The 20,703-nt window shown below is 34.4% G+C and overlaps 1 protein-coding gene across 1 annotated transcript; it reads right to left on the minus strand.

Moving 5' to 3' along the window:
* Positions 1-837: 837 nt before the first annotated feature.
* LOC120350355 (serine/threonine-protein kinase mTOR-like) lies at positions 838-19,223 on the minus strand. The gene is made up of 11 exons (XM_039423323.1): positions 18,880-19,223; positions 17,811-17,931; positions 17,274-17,403; positions 16,769-17,004; positions 15,691-15,887; positions 13,324-13,516; positions 10,427-10,734; positions 9,228-9,432; positions 7,852-8,062; positions 6,694-6,861; positions 838-1,085 (listed from the first exon to the last, which is right to left on the minus strand). The coding sequence occupies exons 2-11, from the start codon at positions 17,901-17,903 to the stop codon at positions 838-840; spliced, it is 1,989 nt and encodes a 662-aa protein (XP_039279257.1). The 5' UTR covers positions 17,904-17,931; positions 18,880-19,223.
* Positions 19,224-20,703: the final 1,480 nt, after the last annotated feature.

Below are 20,703 nucleotides of genomic sequence, written 5' to 3' on the forward strand. Positions count from 1 at the left end.
GTTAAGAATCAATCATTCACTAAATTATTGTACGTGAAAGTATAAGAGCTATGAATTTATTGATATATAAATCAAGAGACATTTTATAACAAGAATTTCATATTAATAGGCTAATTAAAATGTGTTACATGAGTTCACACTCACGAAAGTGTAAATTGGCCTATAAAATGGGAAGAATTCATCCAAACAATGGCCGTGTCTATTCACTATCTATTCCAAAAACAAGACAATCATAATGAATTGAAAACGAACAAATTCATGTTGAAGGTGATTTATACTTGAATATGATTCTTGAAAGTACTTTACTATTGCTGTAGATCAATGACTGTATTAATCCTATTTTAAATTTCCATTCAAGTGTTGTGGATTCAAGATGACTGGTCAACTCATCATTCCTGATAGAATATGATCTATGTGGAGTTTAATGCAATTTTTTAGAACTTTGAAAATCTCTTTTAGATGTTAGATTCTGTAATATTCTTCCACTTGTAACCATACAAATAAACAAAAGAATTAATGAACAAACAGCCTATAAACGGAAAAATTAAATTTAAATAATGAACAAATAAGTTTATCAATATAATAATAAATTATAGATAATGTATAGTTAAACGTATAGTATATAAAATGTATAGTATAAATGTATATATAAACACATTAACATGATAAATTAATTTCATGGAGAAATATAATAGTTTTTTAGATTTTTAAGAACGTGTAAACTAAATATATTTTGTGCTTTTGTAACTGTAAGTCTTTCCAATACAATAGATACTGAAATATTCATGGTACTGAATACCAGCAGTATTGTAAATTTAGAAATGCCTTTATCATATGTTAGTCGTATTGACCTGTATCGGTGATGCCGACGACAAGCAGCTTGCTGAGCACGTCAGCTACCGTGTTGGTGACGGTGTGCGAGTGTTGACTGCTGCCCCCGCCTCCAGTGCCGCCCCTGGCCTGGCTCTCGATGGCCAGTCGCAGCAGGCGGCTGCATGTGCGCACCGCCTCCAGGCGCACCTCCTGCTGCTCGCTGGTCAAAAAGTGCTCGGCACAGCGACGCACAAACTGCAGTAGTGAGTGACCTACCAACATCACATCACATCAATCAATACAATGTTTGCACATAAATGCATCAATATACATAGAGTATTTCTATCATTATTAATCACATTTCACCTGTTTCAATTTGAAAGTGCAATTTTGGAATTTAGCACCATATCCTTGAGAAGAAATTTTTGAGAAAGAGGAATTGTACTATAGTGAGGTCCACGTTATAATGACAGTGTACAATTCACAATACTGTTGCTGTCCTTTTCTATCATACAACAAAACAGATAGCGCTATCTCTCTCTCGCTTTGAAATGTTGTCAGTTTGCCAGAATATTTTATTTTTACTTTTGTCAGTGACTGTACAAAAGTAGACTAACAATTCTCAGCCGCCATTCTTTTTCTTCATTCCATCAAAATACTTTAGTACACAAGACGTATAACTGATTTTAAAATGTATTTTTGAAACAACGAAATAATTTTTAGACATCACCGTATGAGAAACACAAATTAAAATACCTGAAATGACATTTTAAAAGTTGTTCGGACGTTATATGAATGTTCCCCTTTGTCTGGCGTTGTGTGGTGGAGGGGGCAATTATACGGTGATGCGCGAAGCATAATTGTGGCCAGTTGCCGTTTGCCAGCCAACCGAACAGCTCACTTCTCGTAATGTCGATTTTTGCAAAGTGATTTATTGATTTATTGTGATTTATTACAAGTGTCGTCTCGTCTCGTATCGTGATCTGGACCCGGGATCCTGGAAGCAAGGAGGATTTGGACATGAAGGTAGGCCTATGTTATTGTGCACTTAGCCATTTTAATTGTTCAACTTGCCACCCGACGCCAGACAACTCAAAAGTTCTCGATGGAATTAATGATACAGTCCACAAACCAGATTGCTGTTTGAGCCAGCCTCTGTCGATTATACAATGGTCCAACCGTCCGGAATTGATTTGTTCATCGAATTTGAATAGGACATAAGTTTGAAATATCGTCTAATAGGTTTGTCGTTTTTTATGCCTATTTTATTCTTGGTTTGTTCTGTGTATATGGCTTGTTTTTGTCGTCGTAGATGAATATACGCTTTAATTGTGGTATTCTTAAGAAATTTGGGCTCAATTTAAGTTGGAAATTGAGTAGAACAAGTAATATTTTCGTAAATAATTGTGTCGTAGTATTATTGCGTAAGATTGTTGCATTGGCGCCACAACGCTGGACTGGCAAGTTCGTGTCGATAAGTGGAGAAAGACTTATACGTCGTCTAGCTGTAACAGTAACTGGAACGGTTACTTTTTTCAAAGGATACTTGCAGTTATTTGCATTGATTATTGTCGTTACTTCGTTATTAATAGCAGATATTGTTTGTTCCAATGAGTATCGATACGGTATTATTAGCCTTGTAACCGATCATTTCTACCGAGCATAGTTGAAATGCTGGCTTGGCTTGTATGATTAGATAAGTATCCTATTGTTCGCCAGCCATTGTTCGCCAGCCAGCCATTGTTCGTTCCATTGTGTCGCCTGCTCTCGTGTTTTCCCTCTTATTCTTGTTTGGTTCTTTGTCTCACTCTCTCTCTCGAAGAGCGCTCACTGTTATCGCCTCACGATGGGTGTTATCGAAGATTTGACATTTCAAAGAGATGCATTAATTCGTAAAATAAAACGGATTAATGAAATTGCCGAAGCTGTTGAAAAAGATCCGAAAAATAAAAAAGGAAGCTTAGGTAGGGCTACTGACGAGATATTTCCAGTTGTAGGTGAAGAAGCTACATTGGAAGAACTAATATTCAAATTTGTTTGAGTGGATGGTAAGCTTTCGAGAATAGCCTTGACATTAAAAAAGTGTCATCAAATTGGCTCATCAAATTTTCAAGGTCACTTGTTTCCAATCGAGGATTTTGTTTGTTATAGTAGCTCTGCATCTTATCTATTATGTCATTGAACTCCACCTGGTGGTGATCGATATGCTCACCCATAACTTTCAATAAATTCTTCATTTTTTTATTTTTCGGATCTTTTTCAACAGCTTCGGCAATTTCATTAATCCGTTTTATTTTACGAATTAATGCATCTCTTTGAAATGTCAAATCTTCGATAACACCCATCGTGAGGCGATAACAGTGAGCGCTCTTCGAGAGAGAGAGTGAGACAAAGAACCAAACAAGAATAAGAGGGAAAACACGAGAGCAGGCGACACAATGGAACGAACAATGGCTGGCTGGCGAACAATGGCTGGCTGGCGAACAATGGCTGGCGAACAATAGGATACTTATCTAATCATACAAGCCAAGCCAGCATTTCAACTATGCTCGGTAGAAATGATCGGTTACAAGGCTAATAATACCGTATCGATACTCATTGGAACAAACAATATCTGCTATTAATAACGAAGTAACGACAATAATCAATGCAAATAACTGCAAGTATCCTTTGAAAAAAGTAACCGTTCCAGTTACTGTTACAGCTAGACGACGTATAAGTCTTTCTCCACTTATCGACACGAACTTGCCAGTCCAGCGTTGTGGCGCCAATGCAACAATCTTCCTCCTACTCCTTTTTTTTAAGTCTCCTCAAGGGCCCCTGAGGAGTGAAGATATTTTCCTTTTTTTCCTAGTTTCCCTAGTAGGGTTCGTTATAGGGGTTTTTTCTTTGTTATTGGAAGTTCTTCCAAGGTGGGCGGAATGTTCGGACGTTATATGAATGTTCCCCTTTGTCTGGCGTTGTGTGGTGGAGGGGGCAATTATACGGTGATGCGCGAAGCATAATTGTGGCCAGTTGCCGTTTGCCAGCCAACCGAACAGCTCACTTCTCGTAATGTCGATTTTTGCAAAGTGATTTATTGATTTATTGTGATTTATTACAAGTGTCGTCTCGTCTCGTATCGTGATCTGGACCCGGGATCCTGGAAGCAAGGAGGATTTGGACATGAAGGTAGGCCTATGTTATTGTGCACTTAGCCATTTTAATTGTTCAACTTGCCACCCGACGCCAGACAACTCAAAAGTTCTCGATAGAATTAATGATACAGTCCACAAACCAGATTGCTGTTTGAGCCAGCCTCTGTCGATTATACAAAAGTTGATAACTAACCATCCTAGACTTTATCCATGCTTCAGTTAGCCTACACGTTTAGTGTTAGACCTGTATTGTTAGACCTACTTGTACCGGTTCCGGTATGAAAAATAATTGAAAGTTTATTTCAGAATTATTTCCAATGAAATTACTTATATTAAAAAGCATTTATATTCTTCTATAATTTTTTAAAGAAATTGGAATAGAATAACTACCAAATAACTAAATTTCTGTTGTTTTGAAATTCAGATTGCTGTATCACAGCTTTTTAAAATAGCCGCCATTTCAGGTTTGTATAAAAATAAAAATCTGATCTCAGTTATAGAAGCAAATTTTTGAATCAAATTATGAAAAAATATATTTTCTTGATTAATTTGACATTAAATTGATTATTTTATTGAGGAAATGATAATTATTTTTAGATCAAATTTAATGGGATGAATTTAGTAACAGCTGTGTACACTCAGTTGTAAAATGGAGAGACTTGGCAAAGTTTTTCTCCTATCTTTCTTCACTGCCATTATAACAAGGAACTCACTATAGAGAAGAATGACATGCTTTCCATGCTCGAGAGGCATTCAAATCTTTATAAATTCTTTGGTCCAATGGTCCAATTAATTATGGTTGACTGCTTCCTCCTCGTTGGAGAGTTGATACAATAGTTTTATAAAAAAATAGTATAGCCCAGTCAACGAAGTGTTATAGAGGGAAAAGTTTGGAAGACAATTTTTGACTCCGCAGTTCTATTTAGGGTAGTGAGGAGGTAAACATATCGAAAGTCCCCACCCCTACCCCCTTTGCTGAGTGGGTGGGGGGTTGTTTTATCAAAGGTGCCATTTTTTGGTTTCTCGCATATAACTCGAAAATTATGCATTTTACAGACATAACTATTCTATAAGAGATTAAAGCTTACATAATTTCCTACAATATTGATCTGACAACTTTTTCTATATCTCTTTCACTTTTCGAGATATCTGATGTAAAAGATGTAACATTTTTGAAAAAAAAAACATTTTCCTTCAATTTTTTGCTATTTTTGCTGTTATAACTTTTTGAATATCGATGGGAAAAATCCATGATGATCATGATCTTGCAGAGCATCAAATCCTAAATTGAACATATTTACGCACATCCCCACGACTGTTGCAGCAGCTTCAGTGTTGAGTGAGAGATCTTCAGTTTTGCAAAAATAGACTAATTGACAAAGGAATTTTAGAGAGAAATATTTGGAGAGAATGTTTTGAACACAATTTTTTACGCAGCTTTGTTGGGACCAGTTAGGGGGTGAACATATCAAAAGTTCCCATCCCTACCCCTTGTGCTAAAGGAATGAGGGATGAGGGTGGTTTAAAAGTTGCATTTTTCAATGTTTTGCTTACACGCTCATATCTTGAGAAAAATGCGTTCAACCGACATGACTAACTATTCAGAAATGAAGCTTGATAAATTCTCTACAATATTTGTTCTGTTGTGATTTGTGATATCTCAAACAGTTTTCAAGATATTCTCTCTTAAAAGTGTAAAATTGTTTTAAAAAAAACAGCTTTTAATCCTATTTTTTGATGTTTCAGGGCCTACAACTCTCCAACAATGCATCGTAAAAATCAATGCTCATCGTAGATTTGTAGAGCTTTGTTTTCTCTTCAATTTGATGTATTATTTCACTACTTAATGTTTTCCTTCTATTGTTATAGCAGACTCAATGTGGGGGGGGGGTGAAATTTTCACCTCTGCAACAAGTGTCAACTTAGCAGTTCCACACCTTCAATAGACGGGCTAGAGATGCGTATTTTTGTTATGTTTACCTCCCAACTAGTCTTCATTAAGCTACAAAGTCAAAAATTGTGTACCAGATTTTCCAGACTCAAATTTCATTGTCAAGTGAGAAATCGTTAGAAAATTAAAATTTCACCCCCCACATTGAATCTGCTATAACAATAGAAGAAAAACATTAAGTAGTGAAATAATACATCAAATTGAAGAGAAAACAAAGCTCTACAAATCTACGATGAGCATTCATTTTTATGATCTTCTATTCATGTTTTATGAACTTCTATTTTAAATTTGAAGAATGTAAAAAAAATTACTATTAATGACTTTTTGTAAATAATGTTAAATCTGAAGTTTTTGAAATAATTTGACGAATAATTAATTTGCTGTTTGAGCTTACTCCATCAATATAGAAATATGTGGTTAACATGAAACTAGACTCATTTGAATGATTTGAACTTCAGATTTACTATGACTTCTACCTGGTGAAAAAACTAGTATTTTCAATACGCATTTGAATAATCTTACAATGTCCAACAAAATTGCATAGTTTATGCAATTAAAAAGTGTGACAACCAACAGCATCATGTGACAAGAATGAGAATAAACTAACTTGAATTAAAACGATAACTTCACTATAAGGATTTAACTATGGGGAAATATGTTTAATATGCATTTCAATTATCGTCAAAATACTATACAAATTGCATAATAAAAAGTTTTACGATTGCAAATGACAGAGGGGAACCAATAGGATACTACTAGTACTAAGCGATTCTATTTCAAACATATTTTTACCGTCAAAATTGAAGCTTCCAAGGATCCTGAGGGCCAGAACAATTGAAGGGACATCTTGAGCATCGACTGGCATGTGGAGAGATGACGACGCAGATGGAATGTGAGTTGGCATCCCCGGGTGGCGCAAATGCTTCTGCATTAGAACTTGAGACAGCATTTTCAGAAGGCCTGCAATACAGAATAGGCAAAGTTGAAATAAATCTGAAAGTTTTAATACGAATATACTATCCTAGTCATATATCTATTCATACCAGAACAGAATAATATACTCCATCTTAGTCTTCATCTGGAGAAGGTAACTAACCTCTTCAATTAATTCGAACCAGCTTGACGTACAATCTATCTATTCTAATGTCATTAGAGACCCTTTTTCACCAAACGATTGGACTGAAATAAAATACGGTACAAAACAAACCTTCTCTCACCCCAATCTACCTATCGTCAGATTCACTTTGAACTGTAAGCAATGATTTTACTGACAAGGACTGATGACAGTTTGCACGGGAGCTCGCTCCACTTCACCCTCCATTCCTTACTTCTATACCCTCTGTCAGCCTATTACATGGAAAACCATAGTTGGTTATTTTTCCTCTTTTCTTTCTATTCAGCACACCCCACCATGAAGCCTATTCTTTTGTATTAGTATTATTAGACATATGTATTTTGATTGTACTGTTTTGTGTTTTGTTTTCTTTTGTTTATTTCGTGTTGAATTGAATTAAATTATTGATGACTAGCAGGTATGTTTATGTTTATGTTTTTGAAATAAAATATAACGGATTCAAAGATCCAAAGGTTCAAAGAACCTCACACGTCAACCGAAGCTTATTGAGTGTTCCAAGTATGTTAGTTAGGCAAACCAACTGCTGCTGTCCTTTACAAGGTCCAGGAAATCTAGCAGGTAACACATGCTCCGCAAGGGTCTAATTAAAAACTTGACAAACTGGAAACTTGACCTAATGAAATCTTGTAGAATTTAGAATAGTACCAAAACCATCCACGGTAGACTAAGAATATAAATGCAGAATTTCAAGTTAATCAGTCCAGTAGTTCACACAGTGATGATTCGTCTTGCATTCATTCGTGAATTTCCTATCCCGTACGTGTATAAGCCAATTCTTTCCCTAATTATATTATAGATTGATTGTTCAATCGGACCTTCGGAGATGTCGCGCTTGAGCTGAGGAATGTTGGCGGCGAGCTCCCTGAGTGCGGTGGTGAGTGCGGGACTGAGGCCAGTGGCCAGCATGGGCTCCAACAGCTGGTGCACGTCGTTCTGCATCAGCTGCTTCACCGCGTGGCTGAGCAGCGTCACGCACACCAGCACACTCGGCTCCAGGCCTGACAAGCGCTTCTTGCTCGGCGTTTCCTGTTCAACAATATCATTCAATAATTACAATTTCATTAAATTATAAATCGTACTGCTAAAATGTGTATAATGACCTTCGTATTGTGAAGAAATTTGTATTGTTAAGACCTTGATGAATGGGATGATATATTAATTAGCTAATGGAAGAATACGATGAAGCTAAAACATAACTGAATTTGCAAATAAATATTTAAGAACATTGAATTTTATAAACACTGAATTAGTTAATAAATAGGAAAGACAATTAAACCTTTAAAAAAATGTAATACAATGCAAATCAGAATATAATTTGATTTGTTCGTTTTGGACTAATTTCTTAACAAAAATTCTGAAATTAATTACTAAGGGCTGTCTGTATATTTTTCAATTTCCAATCATTTAATGATTGTGTGCGTATATCATTGATGTTTGAACAAATAATACTGGAAATGTACGTTAGAGGTTAGATGGATAGCATGGTATCAATTTCATACAGGTTGGTCTTAATTTACACTTTCAGCATGTGGTTAGCCAGTTAAAATGCACAGGAAGAGTAGAAATTCAAACTATTTTCAATAAATGGACTTATAGTTGAAATAAGAGAATTTTTTAAAGAATAGATTGTTACATAATACTGGAATCAATATAAAGTATTGGTATATTGAATACAAAAAAATGATGTGGAAACAGAAAACGATAAATTGTTTTTCTGAATTGAATCTATAAATCTAGAAAATCAACATATTAGATTTAAACGAAAGTATTTTAGTTTTAGGGTTTACCTATTCTAAAGAATGAAATTCTCTTTATTGTTCTGCAATTTTATAGTGGATTGATTGAAGATGTTGGCTTATCTATTATTTTCATTCTTCAGGCCAGGCTCCTGGAGGCAGGCCTTCGAATTGACCGTTGCGCGTGCAGCCGGCATTAGTAATCTCAAGTTAAGAAGAAAACTTAAAACTTCATTTCGATGTGAATCTTGTTTGATCCATAATGATGAATCTATACAATGATAATCGGTACATAATAATGAATTTATGCCAGACATAACTAGATACATAATAATGAATCTATGTCAAACTTGACTCGATACATAATGCCACACATTATCTATTATAACAGATAATGTGATAGTTATGTTAATATGATGGATATTATGATAGATAATTATTATCGATTTACCAACCTTGGCCGGGAGAGATGTTCGTATGGCCTCCATTATTTTGGGAAGAAAGGGCTGAATATGGTGTTCCACAGCTACAGCTATGAGACCAATGGTAGTGAACGCCAGAGCTCTATCGGCTCGCTCGCGGCCCTGCAGTGTCGCCAGCAGGTAGTTCATGCTCTCCATCAGGCAGCTTGTCATAGTATCACTATTTGCGTTGAAGTGTCTGAAATAAATAAAACATGACATTATTAGTATCTCCAAAATTGTTTATAATGATTAAGATTGAATTAAAATACGATAAAACGGGTAGAAATGTATAAGGAGCTACCCATTCAAGTAACAATCGGTTTCTCAGAATAATTCAAATACCATCAAAGAACTGAACAACAGCTAATTCCTTGAACTATACGCGCGAATATCACTCAAATTCAATTGATCAAGTGGGGCCAGTAATATTACTATGATTCGAAGGGGTATCAAATTATCAACAAAGAATCAAGATATTATTATTCATGAATAAACTCTTTCTATCAAGAAATCTGTAATTTAAACCTCCCATCGACAATTATTTTCATTCGGTAACAAAAACTTTAATCTTTCCCAAAGTCGAATAAAAACTGTACTTAATTTCTCATACAGTTATTGTTCAACCAATCCACTGGGGGAAAATACAACTTGGATAGCTTAAAAAGGCACGTAAAGAGATTTTTCTAAGAATGATGCAGACTCTTGTGTGAGTAATGGGAAGGATGAAAGTGAGTGGACCTACTCTGGCTCAGGCTTAAAGCTGGGTTTTCGTTTATGCGTAAATGCCGTCGTCGACCACGACAGGGTGCCGATCTCAGATTGGGTAGATTTCAATTTGTCTAAATAACCTAAAAGATTATGTTTTAATGGGGGGAGGTTGAGTTAATACTTTTTTATACTTTTAAATGCCAATATGTTGATTAGAAATGTTTTGATTCTTGAATCATAAACACAAATAATGAAAAGTTATTTGATCAGCTGTTTTAGCACACTTGAAATTTGGACAACATGAATGTCAACAATGCTTGTCGTCGTCGACTGCGGAAGTTTACGCACAAACGAAAATGCACCTTTGGATGAATTTTAAATACATGCATCAGCAAAGCTAAGCTTGTCCAACGCACATGCTTAACTTTGCTGAAGAGTTTAATGTAATTATTCAACGATTATTATATTGTAATGGAACAAACCTGATGGAAACGAGCTGCACAAACTTGTCGCGGTTGAAGGCGGCTAGGCGGGGCAGGATGGTGAGCAAAGTGTGCTGGATGTGCGGACTGCGCGACTGGCGCTGGTTGAGCACCGAGTAGCAGATCTTAGAGAGGTTGTCGGCGACCAGGGCGCGGCAGGCGGCACTCTCATAGAAGGCCTGCTCCTTGCCCTCTGCGGCCGCAGTCGCAGTCGCGCCCGACACCACGCCGCGTCGCACCAGGCTCACGTGGCTGCGCGACTTGCTCACCAGCGGCGACTTCAGTCGCGGCAGCAGGCTCACCGAGTCCTGTGCAAACAAATCATGCTCCTATTAGTATAGAGTTATTACTTGTAGAACTTATTATGCTGATCAATGTCGATTAATGATTGAGACGTGGTGTTGGATTTCAGAGTAAATAAGCAATTTCATAATGGTTTAGTCAGACAGGCAATCGTCTAATAATAATATAGGATAAGTATTTATATTATGTATGAGTTATTATGTATTATTCATGAATTTTACACTCTACTTTGTTGGTCATATATTCCAGCCTAGTAAATTAGAATACATTATTTTTTAAATATCACTCAAATTCAAATTCATTTATTTGCCATAAAATAATACAGATTAATAAAATAAATATTCTAAATTTAAAAATGGCACTTCAAGCAAAGAACAACTTGTGCGCCGGCAGTGAGTTTGAACAACTAGGTTACAGCAAACATGTCAATAGAAAAGAAAATAGAGCTTATTCAAACCACTAAAATAAATACAATTACGGAAGTAGGTCACATCTCAATCTTTACAAACGATAAGACAAAGTAATAAAATTAAAAGCAAATGACAAATTCAAAAAGACAGGAAAAAGAAAGCTATGACAAATCATTTTTAAAATTTATAACACAAGATTGCAATACTACATAATGGAGATAGATAATTTGAAATAAACATTTATCTTAATCCAATCCAGTATAAGATTCATTATGGATTTTGTAATTATATTAATAATGAATTCAATTGGGACTAATCAAGTAGCACTGATATTCAAACTGACGTCTACATACACTTAAGCTGATAAAGTCAATGTCAAATTGTATTGGATTAGAGGGACGCAAATTATATGGATTATTCCTTAAGTTGAATGTATCATTATTTTTGTTAATGAATAATATGATTCTTTTTACGGTAGCTATAGCTGGAGGGATTCCAATTATAATATGAATACTGTTTTATTGAACTTCTATTTTCAATAAATGAATTGAAATTGTAAATTAAAGAATCATACAACATCATGGAACAATAGATAAGATAAAATTAGTAAAGATAGCTGCATTAAAAACTATTGTGTTTGATATCGATATATGTGGAAGATAGAAAACTCATTTACATTCATATTTATTTTGTTTTTATGAAATTGAATATTATTCAAATTGATTTTATTGAAATTTATAATCTAGTTGTATTCTATTTGTGAAAAAGGAGCAAAATTTATTGTTTTATTTTATTCAGTGTCTGCAGCTCACTGCAACCCCACAAGGTCCTCTCCTGTTGGCATCGCGAGAGGACAACTTAAAATTTCACTTCTGTGTATTTTTCATATGCTACAGTACAAATTTACAGCTAAAAAATAATACTGTGTCGAATCAATAACATGTAAATCAATTATGAGTTTTAAAATCGCTTCCCTGTAGTTCGGAGCCCACCCAAAGCGTTAGTCTCACATATTTCTCCTAATCATTCATCTCATTATCCAGGCACAAAGCCTTAGGTAGGCCGTCCACTGGAACCGATTTCGTCCGAACTAGCATCGGCCGAAAACTACCGAACTCGTCCGAACGATCCCGGATCGTTCCCGAATCCCCGATCCCGAATGGGATTTTCCGGCTCTATCCGGCCGAACTAACTAAGCGAGCTGAGAAAAAAACTAGTGTTCCTAACCTAAAATTGTTCCACAGTCTTGTTTGTTTTTGTTTCTTGAAGTTGTTCTGTATCATGAAGATGTTTTACAAGCATTGTTCTATTTCAATGACAGCTGAAAATTCAACGCATCATCATACTCAATAATTGTGTCATAGCGTTCATCCTCAATTAACCCTCCAAAGACATCAAACAATATCATTTCAAGTTTTTAAGATAAAATACTTCTACTTGTGTTTATATTTAGTTAATAAATAAATATTTAATAATGATTTTTGTATGATATGAATAAATGAATAGTCTAATAACAGCCTGTGAATTTAAACAGTTATTTTAATGTGTTTATGACTTAATCTATTTTGTTTCTAAAACAAAAAATTAAGAGAAAAAACGGAATTCAAGTTGAGAATGTAGAAAATTCTACTGATGTGGAATTAGAAAGAAGATATAATTGTGTTATAATATATTGATAATGTGATTGTGGAATGTAATAAAATTGATAATTAGTAGGTACTTTCAAGTAGCATAATCTCATCGAAATCCATTCGATGGATGAAATCTTTGTAAACACACAAAGAAGAATAATTTCCTATACTAACAAGCTTGCAACTTCACTTTCTGGCAGCCAGCCAACTACTGAACTGGACTGACGAAAACGGTTCCAATGGACGACCGTATTCGGCCGAGTTGACGGCCGGCAGATTCGACTGATCCAATGGCCGAACGGATCGGTTGAATACGGTTCCAGTGGACGGTTACCCTAAAGATTATGTGGGCAAAAAACAAACTATACTTATCATTGAATCTATTAGTAATGTTTCTGATAATTTTATTAGTATGTAAACTTGCTGAGAGAGAATAGTTTCTTTGAGCAACGAATAAATTTGAATAAATATTGAATGAGTAGATTTGAAAATAAAATATAACACTAATGTATTTGATTAAATCCAAACCAAATTCATTTGATTAGTGGCTTACGGGCACAGGCTGGGGCGGCTGGCACTGTATACGCTGCATGAGGCCCTCGTAGGTGCGTTCCCACTGCACATTGCTGCAGCGCAATAACTCATTCAGCACCAACATCGAGCCATGGATGCGGTCGTCCTTGCTAATTCCCTTTGCCACTATGTCCTCAAAGCCTTTCATCGCGTCGTAATAGCAGTTTGAATACCTGACATCAACAAACACACTCAATTAGAAGACGCTTCATTTCGGTCTCAGCCATTCAAAGTAGATATATTGTCTGTGTGGGGGTAATACACTACCTATGTACTACAGTAATACAGTACCAGTAAACAGAACCAGTATACAGTACCAGTATCTGACATGTCAATATATTTAGCATCAAATCAAATACTGGAACAAACATTTAACGGATTTTAATACTCTGCAATGTCACGTATAATCCATATTCTAATGATTGTTATTCGATCAATAATTCAACTACAGTTTGATTTTGTTTTTAAAAGCTTCTCAGAAACTCTTTATTAGAATGTGGGAATTGTCAAAATGTATATAGTGAGGTCCTCGTTTTAATAGCAGTAAAGAAAGATAGGAAAAAAAGGTTGCCGAGTCTCTCCATTTTTCCACTGAGTGTACACAGCTGTTAATCAATTCATCCTATTAAATTTGATCTAATAGTAATTCTCATTTCCTTGATATAATAATCAATTTCATCTCAAATTAAATTGAATAAAATTTTTAAAAATATGAAATATTAAATTAAATTAATTTTTTTTCATAATTTGATTCGAAAATGCTTCCATAACTGGGATCACATTTTTATTTTTATACAAATCTGAAATAGAGGCTAATTTAAAAAGCTGTGATACAACAATCTGAACTTCAAAACAACAGAAATTAAGTTATTTGGTAGGTATTCTATTCCAATTTCTTTTTAAAATAATAGAAAAATATAAGTCCTATCCACAATATAAGTAATTTGAATGGAAATAATTCTGAAATAACATTTCAATATTATTTATACCGGTACGAGTAGGCATAGCCTATACGGGTAGGCTAACTTAAGCATGGTTGAAGTTTAGGATGGTTGGTTATCAACTTTTAAAATGTCATTTCAGGTATTTTTATTTGTGTTTCTCATACTGTAATGTTTAAACATTATTTAATTTATTCAAAAATATATTATAAATCAATTATACGACTTATGTACTGAAGTATTTTGGTAGAATGAAAAAAAATGGCGGATGAGAATTGTTTGTTTACTTCTGTACAGTCACTGTCAAAAGTAAAAATAAAATATTCTGGCAAACGGACAAAATTGCAAAGCTAGAAAGAGATAGCGCTATCTGCTTTGTTGCATGATAGAAAAGGATAGCAACATTATTTTCAATCGTATACTGAATACGATTTACTGATATACTGACACACCATCATAACGTGGACCTCACTATAGCACATAACACTAAAAAGAATAAAAAAATTACACAAGGGAACTCTCTCTACACATACTCCACGCATCAAAAAGCTCTTTTACTCATTCTTAAAAACATCGAGATCTTCACAATTTTTCACGTGAGTAGGAAGTTTTCCAAGAAATTCAAGACCCCTATTTATGTTGTTTTTTCAAAAAGAGCTGTTCAGTGGTATTATCAACTACCTAGTTTCTATTTCCACTAATAACTTGGAAAGTTGATGGCGGAAACAATCAATTCATTCAGCATGGAGTAATTATGCATTTATATGATGCATGAACTAATATTATTCCACACGACGTTTTCAAAGATGAGGCTGATATCAAATAAGTGTGGAATTAGGGATTGATATTTTTCTGCAGCCTCTAGGGAAGAATTGAAAATAACTCAATACAACGTCCAACACAAGAAAGGTGGCAGCCAGTTATTACTTGAAATAAAGATAACTAATTAAAACATCTATTGTCTATGATTAAATAAATAAACATTTCTAAAAATTTAAGAACGGAAATGATTTTTTTTATATCCAGTATGATTTTGAGCAAGCACATCAACAGTGACCAGCTAACCAAAATCCAGTTATTGGTCAACTCTTGCTTTTAGGTCTAATAAAAGCAAATTAATTGATTTAATGAATCACTAGTGGGTAATATTTCTTTTATTTTATGGCACAAACGATGTCGGCCAATCACACAGTTATCAAGTATCAAAAATATGATGAGTGATTCTTTCTAGAAATAAAACTATCAAGTAGCTCCGTATAAATAGATGAATAATTATTAAGATTATAATTGCACATTTGATTCATGAACACAATTAGCCTATACATTTTTTCTGAACCGATAACTCGAACTTGAACTTCATGTTGTAGGCCTACTTGAATGATTGAGCAAAAGTGATGATCACTAACCAGGTGGGCTTTTGAGTTTGGCGAGCTGTCTCTCGTTGCGCGGTGACGACAAGAGCTGCCCTCAGTGCCTCGACAGCGCCCTCTCTGATGAAAGGCTTTGGGTCATGAATCGCATTGAAAATTAATTCAAAGAATGTCTGAACTTGCTGAAAGAAGTATGTGGGCACTGATAAGGCCAATTCCCGTAACACCAACACCTGGAAATTATGAATCATTGTCATATAAATAATAGAAATTGTGCCAAGTACAGATAGATTTAAGAAGGATTTATGGCGAGTAAAAAGGATACTAGTGAATAAAAAGTTACAATTCACTTTAATAGGATGCCTGTGGATAGTTTGCTTAACCAGCCTCAGCTACTTGTATTTTGTATAATGAGATTCACTGCTCCTCATTTAATACCATCAGGATATCATGCTAATCCAGTGCCCCACCACATCACAAATTTATGAGAATCGACATCTAGATCAAGTAAATCTGTATTTCTTTCGAAAGATAATTAATTACTCATATGGATGACCTCAATACCTAATTATTAGCCGAATTCTGTTCAGGTTAGTTCTAAGAAATCTGCATTGGAATGAGGTTGAACGAAATTTTGATTTGAATAATATTAATTTATATTAATGACCTTAATACCTAATTATTAGTCTAATTCTGTTCAGGTTAGTTCCAAGAGATCTGCATTCAAATGAGGTTGACCGATATCTTGCTTAGAATATGGAAACTTGAAATACAACTTTTATTAAACAAAACTTGTTTGCTTAATAAACATTGTTTGAAGTACAACGTGCATGAGACTCTAAAACTCCATTATTGCAATGACTATAATTCTTTTTGTACTGAATAGGTTACACAAATTAATTGACAAAAATTTTACAGTGAATGTAATGTAAATATTCGTGAAAAACAATCATAGTTACACGAGTTATTGAAATTGACTGGATAGGCCGACTCTGACATGAAATGCTATCACTAATGTTTTTTCAAGGTTTGAGTATTTTTTAATTGAAGCTATTAATTTCAATCTTTGTATTTCAATTCAAAAAATGAGTCGAGTTGTATAAATATGTCTTACCGCTGCGTGTCTCTTTCCCTCATGCCGATCCCCGCCCAACCATTCAAAAGCTCTTTTCACCTCGAATTCGACGTATTCGGCTGAGTAAGTTCCCGAGACCAATGCAAGCTTGCCAACTGTGTTAGCGGCCAGCTCCATCACTCCCTGATCATTGGACGGCAGCAGGTTTCTCAGATAGTTGGCAAACCTACTTATCCTATTGTTGATATTTCCAACGTCAGCTACTATCAGGCAAACTGTGGAAAAAACACAATGAAATGTCATTAAAAAGACTTGATAATTATTTATGATAGTTCTGAATTGGCATAGATTCTAAATAGCAGAAAATTTTAATTCAAGGTAAACATAAAATTCACATCTCCAAAATAATAATTGAAATGTTCGAAACACAGTAAACAAAAAATGTTCAATGAATCAACAGAATCTGAAATGTTATAAAAATATTTTTGTGAGGAAGTTGGAAAAAATAAGAAATAGTGTTGACTAAAACTTATAGTATTATTACCTATAGCAACGATGCCACCCTTCTTTTCATTGACGTCTGAGCCAGAAACCATTTCAAAAATATGATGATTAAATTCGTCCATGAATGCTGTCAACTCCTCAGCCGAGACTTCTCTGAGCTCCGTTTTGACCTGGAACATGTGAAATTAATATTTTTCAGAAAACAAGACTCAATCTACTTTTTTTTGAAATTAATGATTTTCTATTGCACTTTCAAGTTTTAACTCCCACCTAGTCTAGGTAAAGATTTGACGATCGTAGTAGTGCACTACGGTCTATGGTATAATATCGAATAACAATACGTTCAATAGTAAACACGTTGTCAGTAATCAATTAATGATGATTCTACAATGATACTGATTTCGATATTTACTGCGATCATGAATCATACCTGAAATGAATAATTGAGTCATATTGAGAATTATAAGCTGCTATTCTATTAAGAAAATTATTTATGTGGTTGTGATATTTCAAAACATATTTATGAATGAAGAATGAAATGCATTCATTGATTTATTCTTAATGCAATGACACTCACATATAAATATAGTTCCCTGGCTGCTTTTGTTCGAGTCTCTTGACTCTTGGACTTGAGTCCAGCCACAAACTGCTGCAGCAAGGCGTTCGACATGGTGGGTATTACACCAATTAATTATAATCTGAAACAAAAAATATTTCATCCATTTTTACCTAGCCTACACAGTCAAGAATATTTTCAGATGCATCAAAAATCCACTCATAGGAAAGTTATGCAAAAACTTATAGACCTACTGGATACTGAATGTAAGCAACAATTGAAAAGTTTGTAATGAATTAATTTGAACAAGAAAGTACAATCCTATTTGATATTGAACATCAATCCACTGATTTTTAGTAAATTTGTAGGTATTCTTTAAAAGTAAATAATTTACAATGTGAAGTAGATTGATTATTTGCAATTCCCCTTACGGTCTCCTGCCCTACCCATTCTAATAACCACTCCTAGTACATGGAAACTGTAAAGTTGAAAGATTTCAAACCTCACACCTCTAGCATTATCAAGCAAGAATTCGACATTTTCATTTTCAGAGTTCTGTCGAACGAATATGAATAGTCCAATTAGATCTCATGGGGGAAATATTTTCACTGAACAGGACATTAAATCGTATGGGAATAAAAAACTCCATTTTATGAATTATTCCGATTCCGATTAACCATGTTCTTTAGAAATAATTTAGAATTTATTATAGCTAGCCTATTTGGATATTCGATGAAAAGGAGTTGAATTTTGAGAACCGTTAGATTCGTAAATATAGATAGTTTCTCTTGATAAGATAAGACCTTATTATCCGATTACAGCAAAAAGTAACTAACCGTAAACAAAAATTTGTTCGTACAGTGGGCCTGGGATAAAAAATATTATTTCCTCAAATTCAACTACAAAAAAGTGCAAAATGATTAGTATGAATTTTGGATAGGAATATACATTTTTTCAAGATTAAAAAAGTGCAGTAAATTTCTAATGTCCGACTCATAAACATTGTAAAATGTCGGCTCAGCATGCTACTAATGGCCAGCAAACCGACATAACGATCTCAAAAATATAGTAATTTTAGTAAGTTACTTACCAACAAGGCACTTAAATCTAGTTGTCCATATAATTAAAGCTGAAATTCGCAACCCATTCTGAACGATTATGAATTTATTAATAGAGACTTCATTACAAAATTGTACTTCTATTACAGATATAAACAGGCATCGTTATAATATTTACAAGCTTATCAAATCTTCAAAATAACTAAACTTTTTTATGAATATTACACAGAAGAAAAATAACCAAAGCTTGAATCTCTCATACTAGTTAAAATATAAAAATAATGTTTTATTGTATTCCTGGGACAAAAGAGTGGAAATACAGCCAAACTACAAACGAACAACGAACTTGCACGACTCGCAGGTTGGTTTGGTTTTTAACTATAACCCTGAAATCAGCTGAACAGAATATAGAAGCCATTTAACAGCTGACGCCCAGAAGGCAATTCGGAATATTATGGTTTACTCTTGGTACCGCCACTATCGCTATCAATTGGTTCGAAATTTGAATTATCTTAGCTTCTGAATCTTTTTGTATCAAGATTGAAAATTATTATAAGATTAATAATAATTTGATCTCAAATATAAGAAATTGTTAATTCTTAGTCGTGCTTGAGTGGATTACGTTTTAGTTGGACAATAATATTATTTATAAGGTCAACTTAGGCCAGTGGCGTATTCAAAAACAAGTATCGGGGATCATAGACTATCTATATAAATAAAAATCGAGCCTACAATTTTGACATTCAATAACTTATTTATGTGTGCACCGAATTTGATGATTTTTTAGTTGTGTTTGTTATGTTCAGGATCAGGTTTATGGCCTATCAAATTTATAATCCGATTTCAGGACTATTTCCCACGGTCCTTCAACGTTTACTGTACATGTTATCCTTATGGTAGAAGATTTGTGAGCTGGCCACACACAGAAATAAAAATCAGCTGTTATAATCATTGCGTCATACAACAGCCGTCGGTTGATATTAAACAAGAGTGTGTGCTGCTCCATAACCGCCCATGTATTTTATTCTAAACGCCCTGACTAAAAACAAAATGACTGGATGTTCTGTGTGTAACCATCCAGCAGTTACAAGCTCTAAAGACATTGCTTTGTTTCGAATAAGTGTGCTTCTGGCAATGAGTTTTGACTTGGGCCGTTTGCTCTATTATTTTGTCGAAGTATGCGCACAGTTGCCGATAAGCATTCTTGCGTTTAATCTTTGAAGATATTTTGTTTCTGCAGAACGGTACCGGTAGTTTATTTCTGTTCCTAAATAGGTATGTGAAGCTTGTAACCTTTTCAAACCTATTTTAATATATCCTGGATCTCTCAGTCCTCTGGAGCCCATTTCCATGTATTCAGTTTTTAATTATTATATAATTATTATTTAACGAAAATCCGTAATAAATGCTTTAAATCACCCCGAAGACTTCTGCTACTGCAGACATTGTCTTCGGCGTGATTTACAGCATTTATTTAGGATTTTCGTTAAATAATAATTATAAATTAATTGGCATTTGAATAAATTCATTCTCTATTTAATTCCATCTATTCAGTTTTTGTTCGTTTACTTCAAGGCCTACTATCTTGGCTTCATTCTTGATCTGCAAGAAGACTTCTTCCAATGCTTCTTGAAATAATGCGTCATTCGATTAATGATGTTGCCTCTCCTGTCAATGATTTCCATTGATATCTCTCTGAAGCGCTTTATTGAAGAGTAGTGCCGATAGTACATCACCTTGTTTCACGCCGTGATTTATTGTGAACTCTCTTACTTCTCACTCTTCCTTCGCTCAGAACCATGACTTTTGTGCCATTTTCACAAGGATAATCAGTTTTCTAGGGGATCAATATTCAT

This window comes from Nilaparvata lugens, chromosome 1, assembly GCF_014356525.2.
Source record: "Nilaparvata lugens isolate BPH chromosome 1, ASM1435652v1, whole genome shotgun sequence".
NCBI classification, from domain to species: domain Eukaryota; kingdom Metazoa; phylum Arthropoda; class Insecta; order Hemiptera; family Delphacidae; genus Nilaparvata; species Nilaparvata lugens.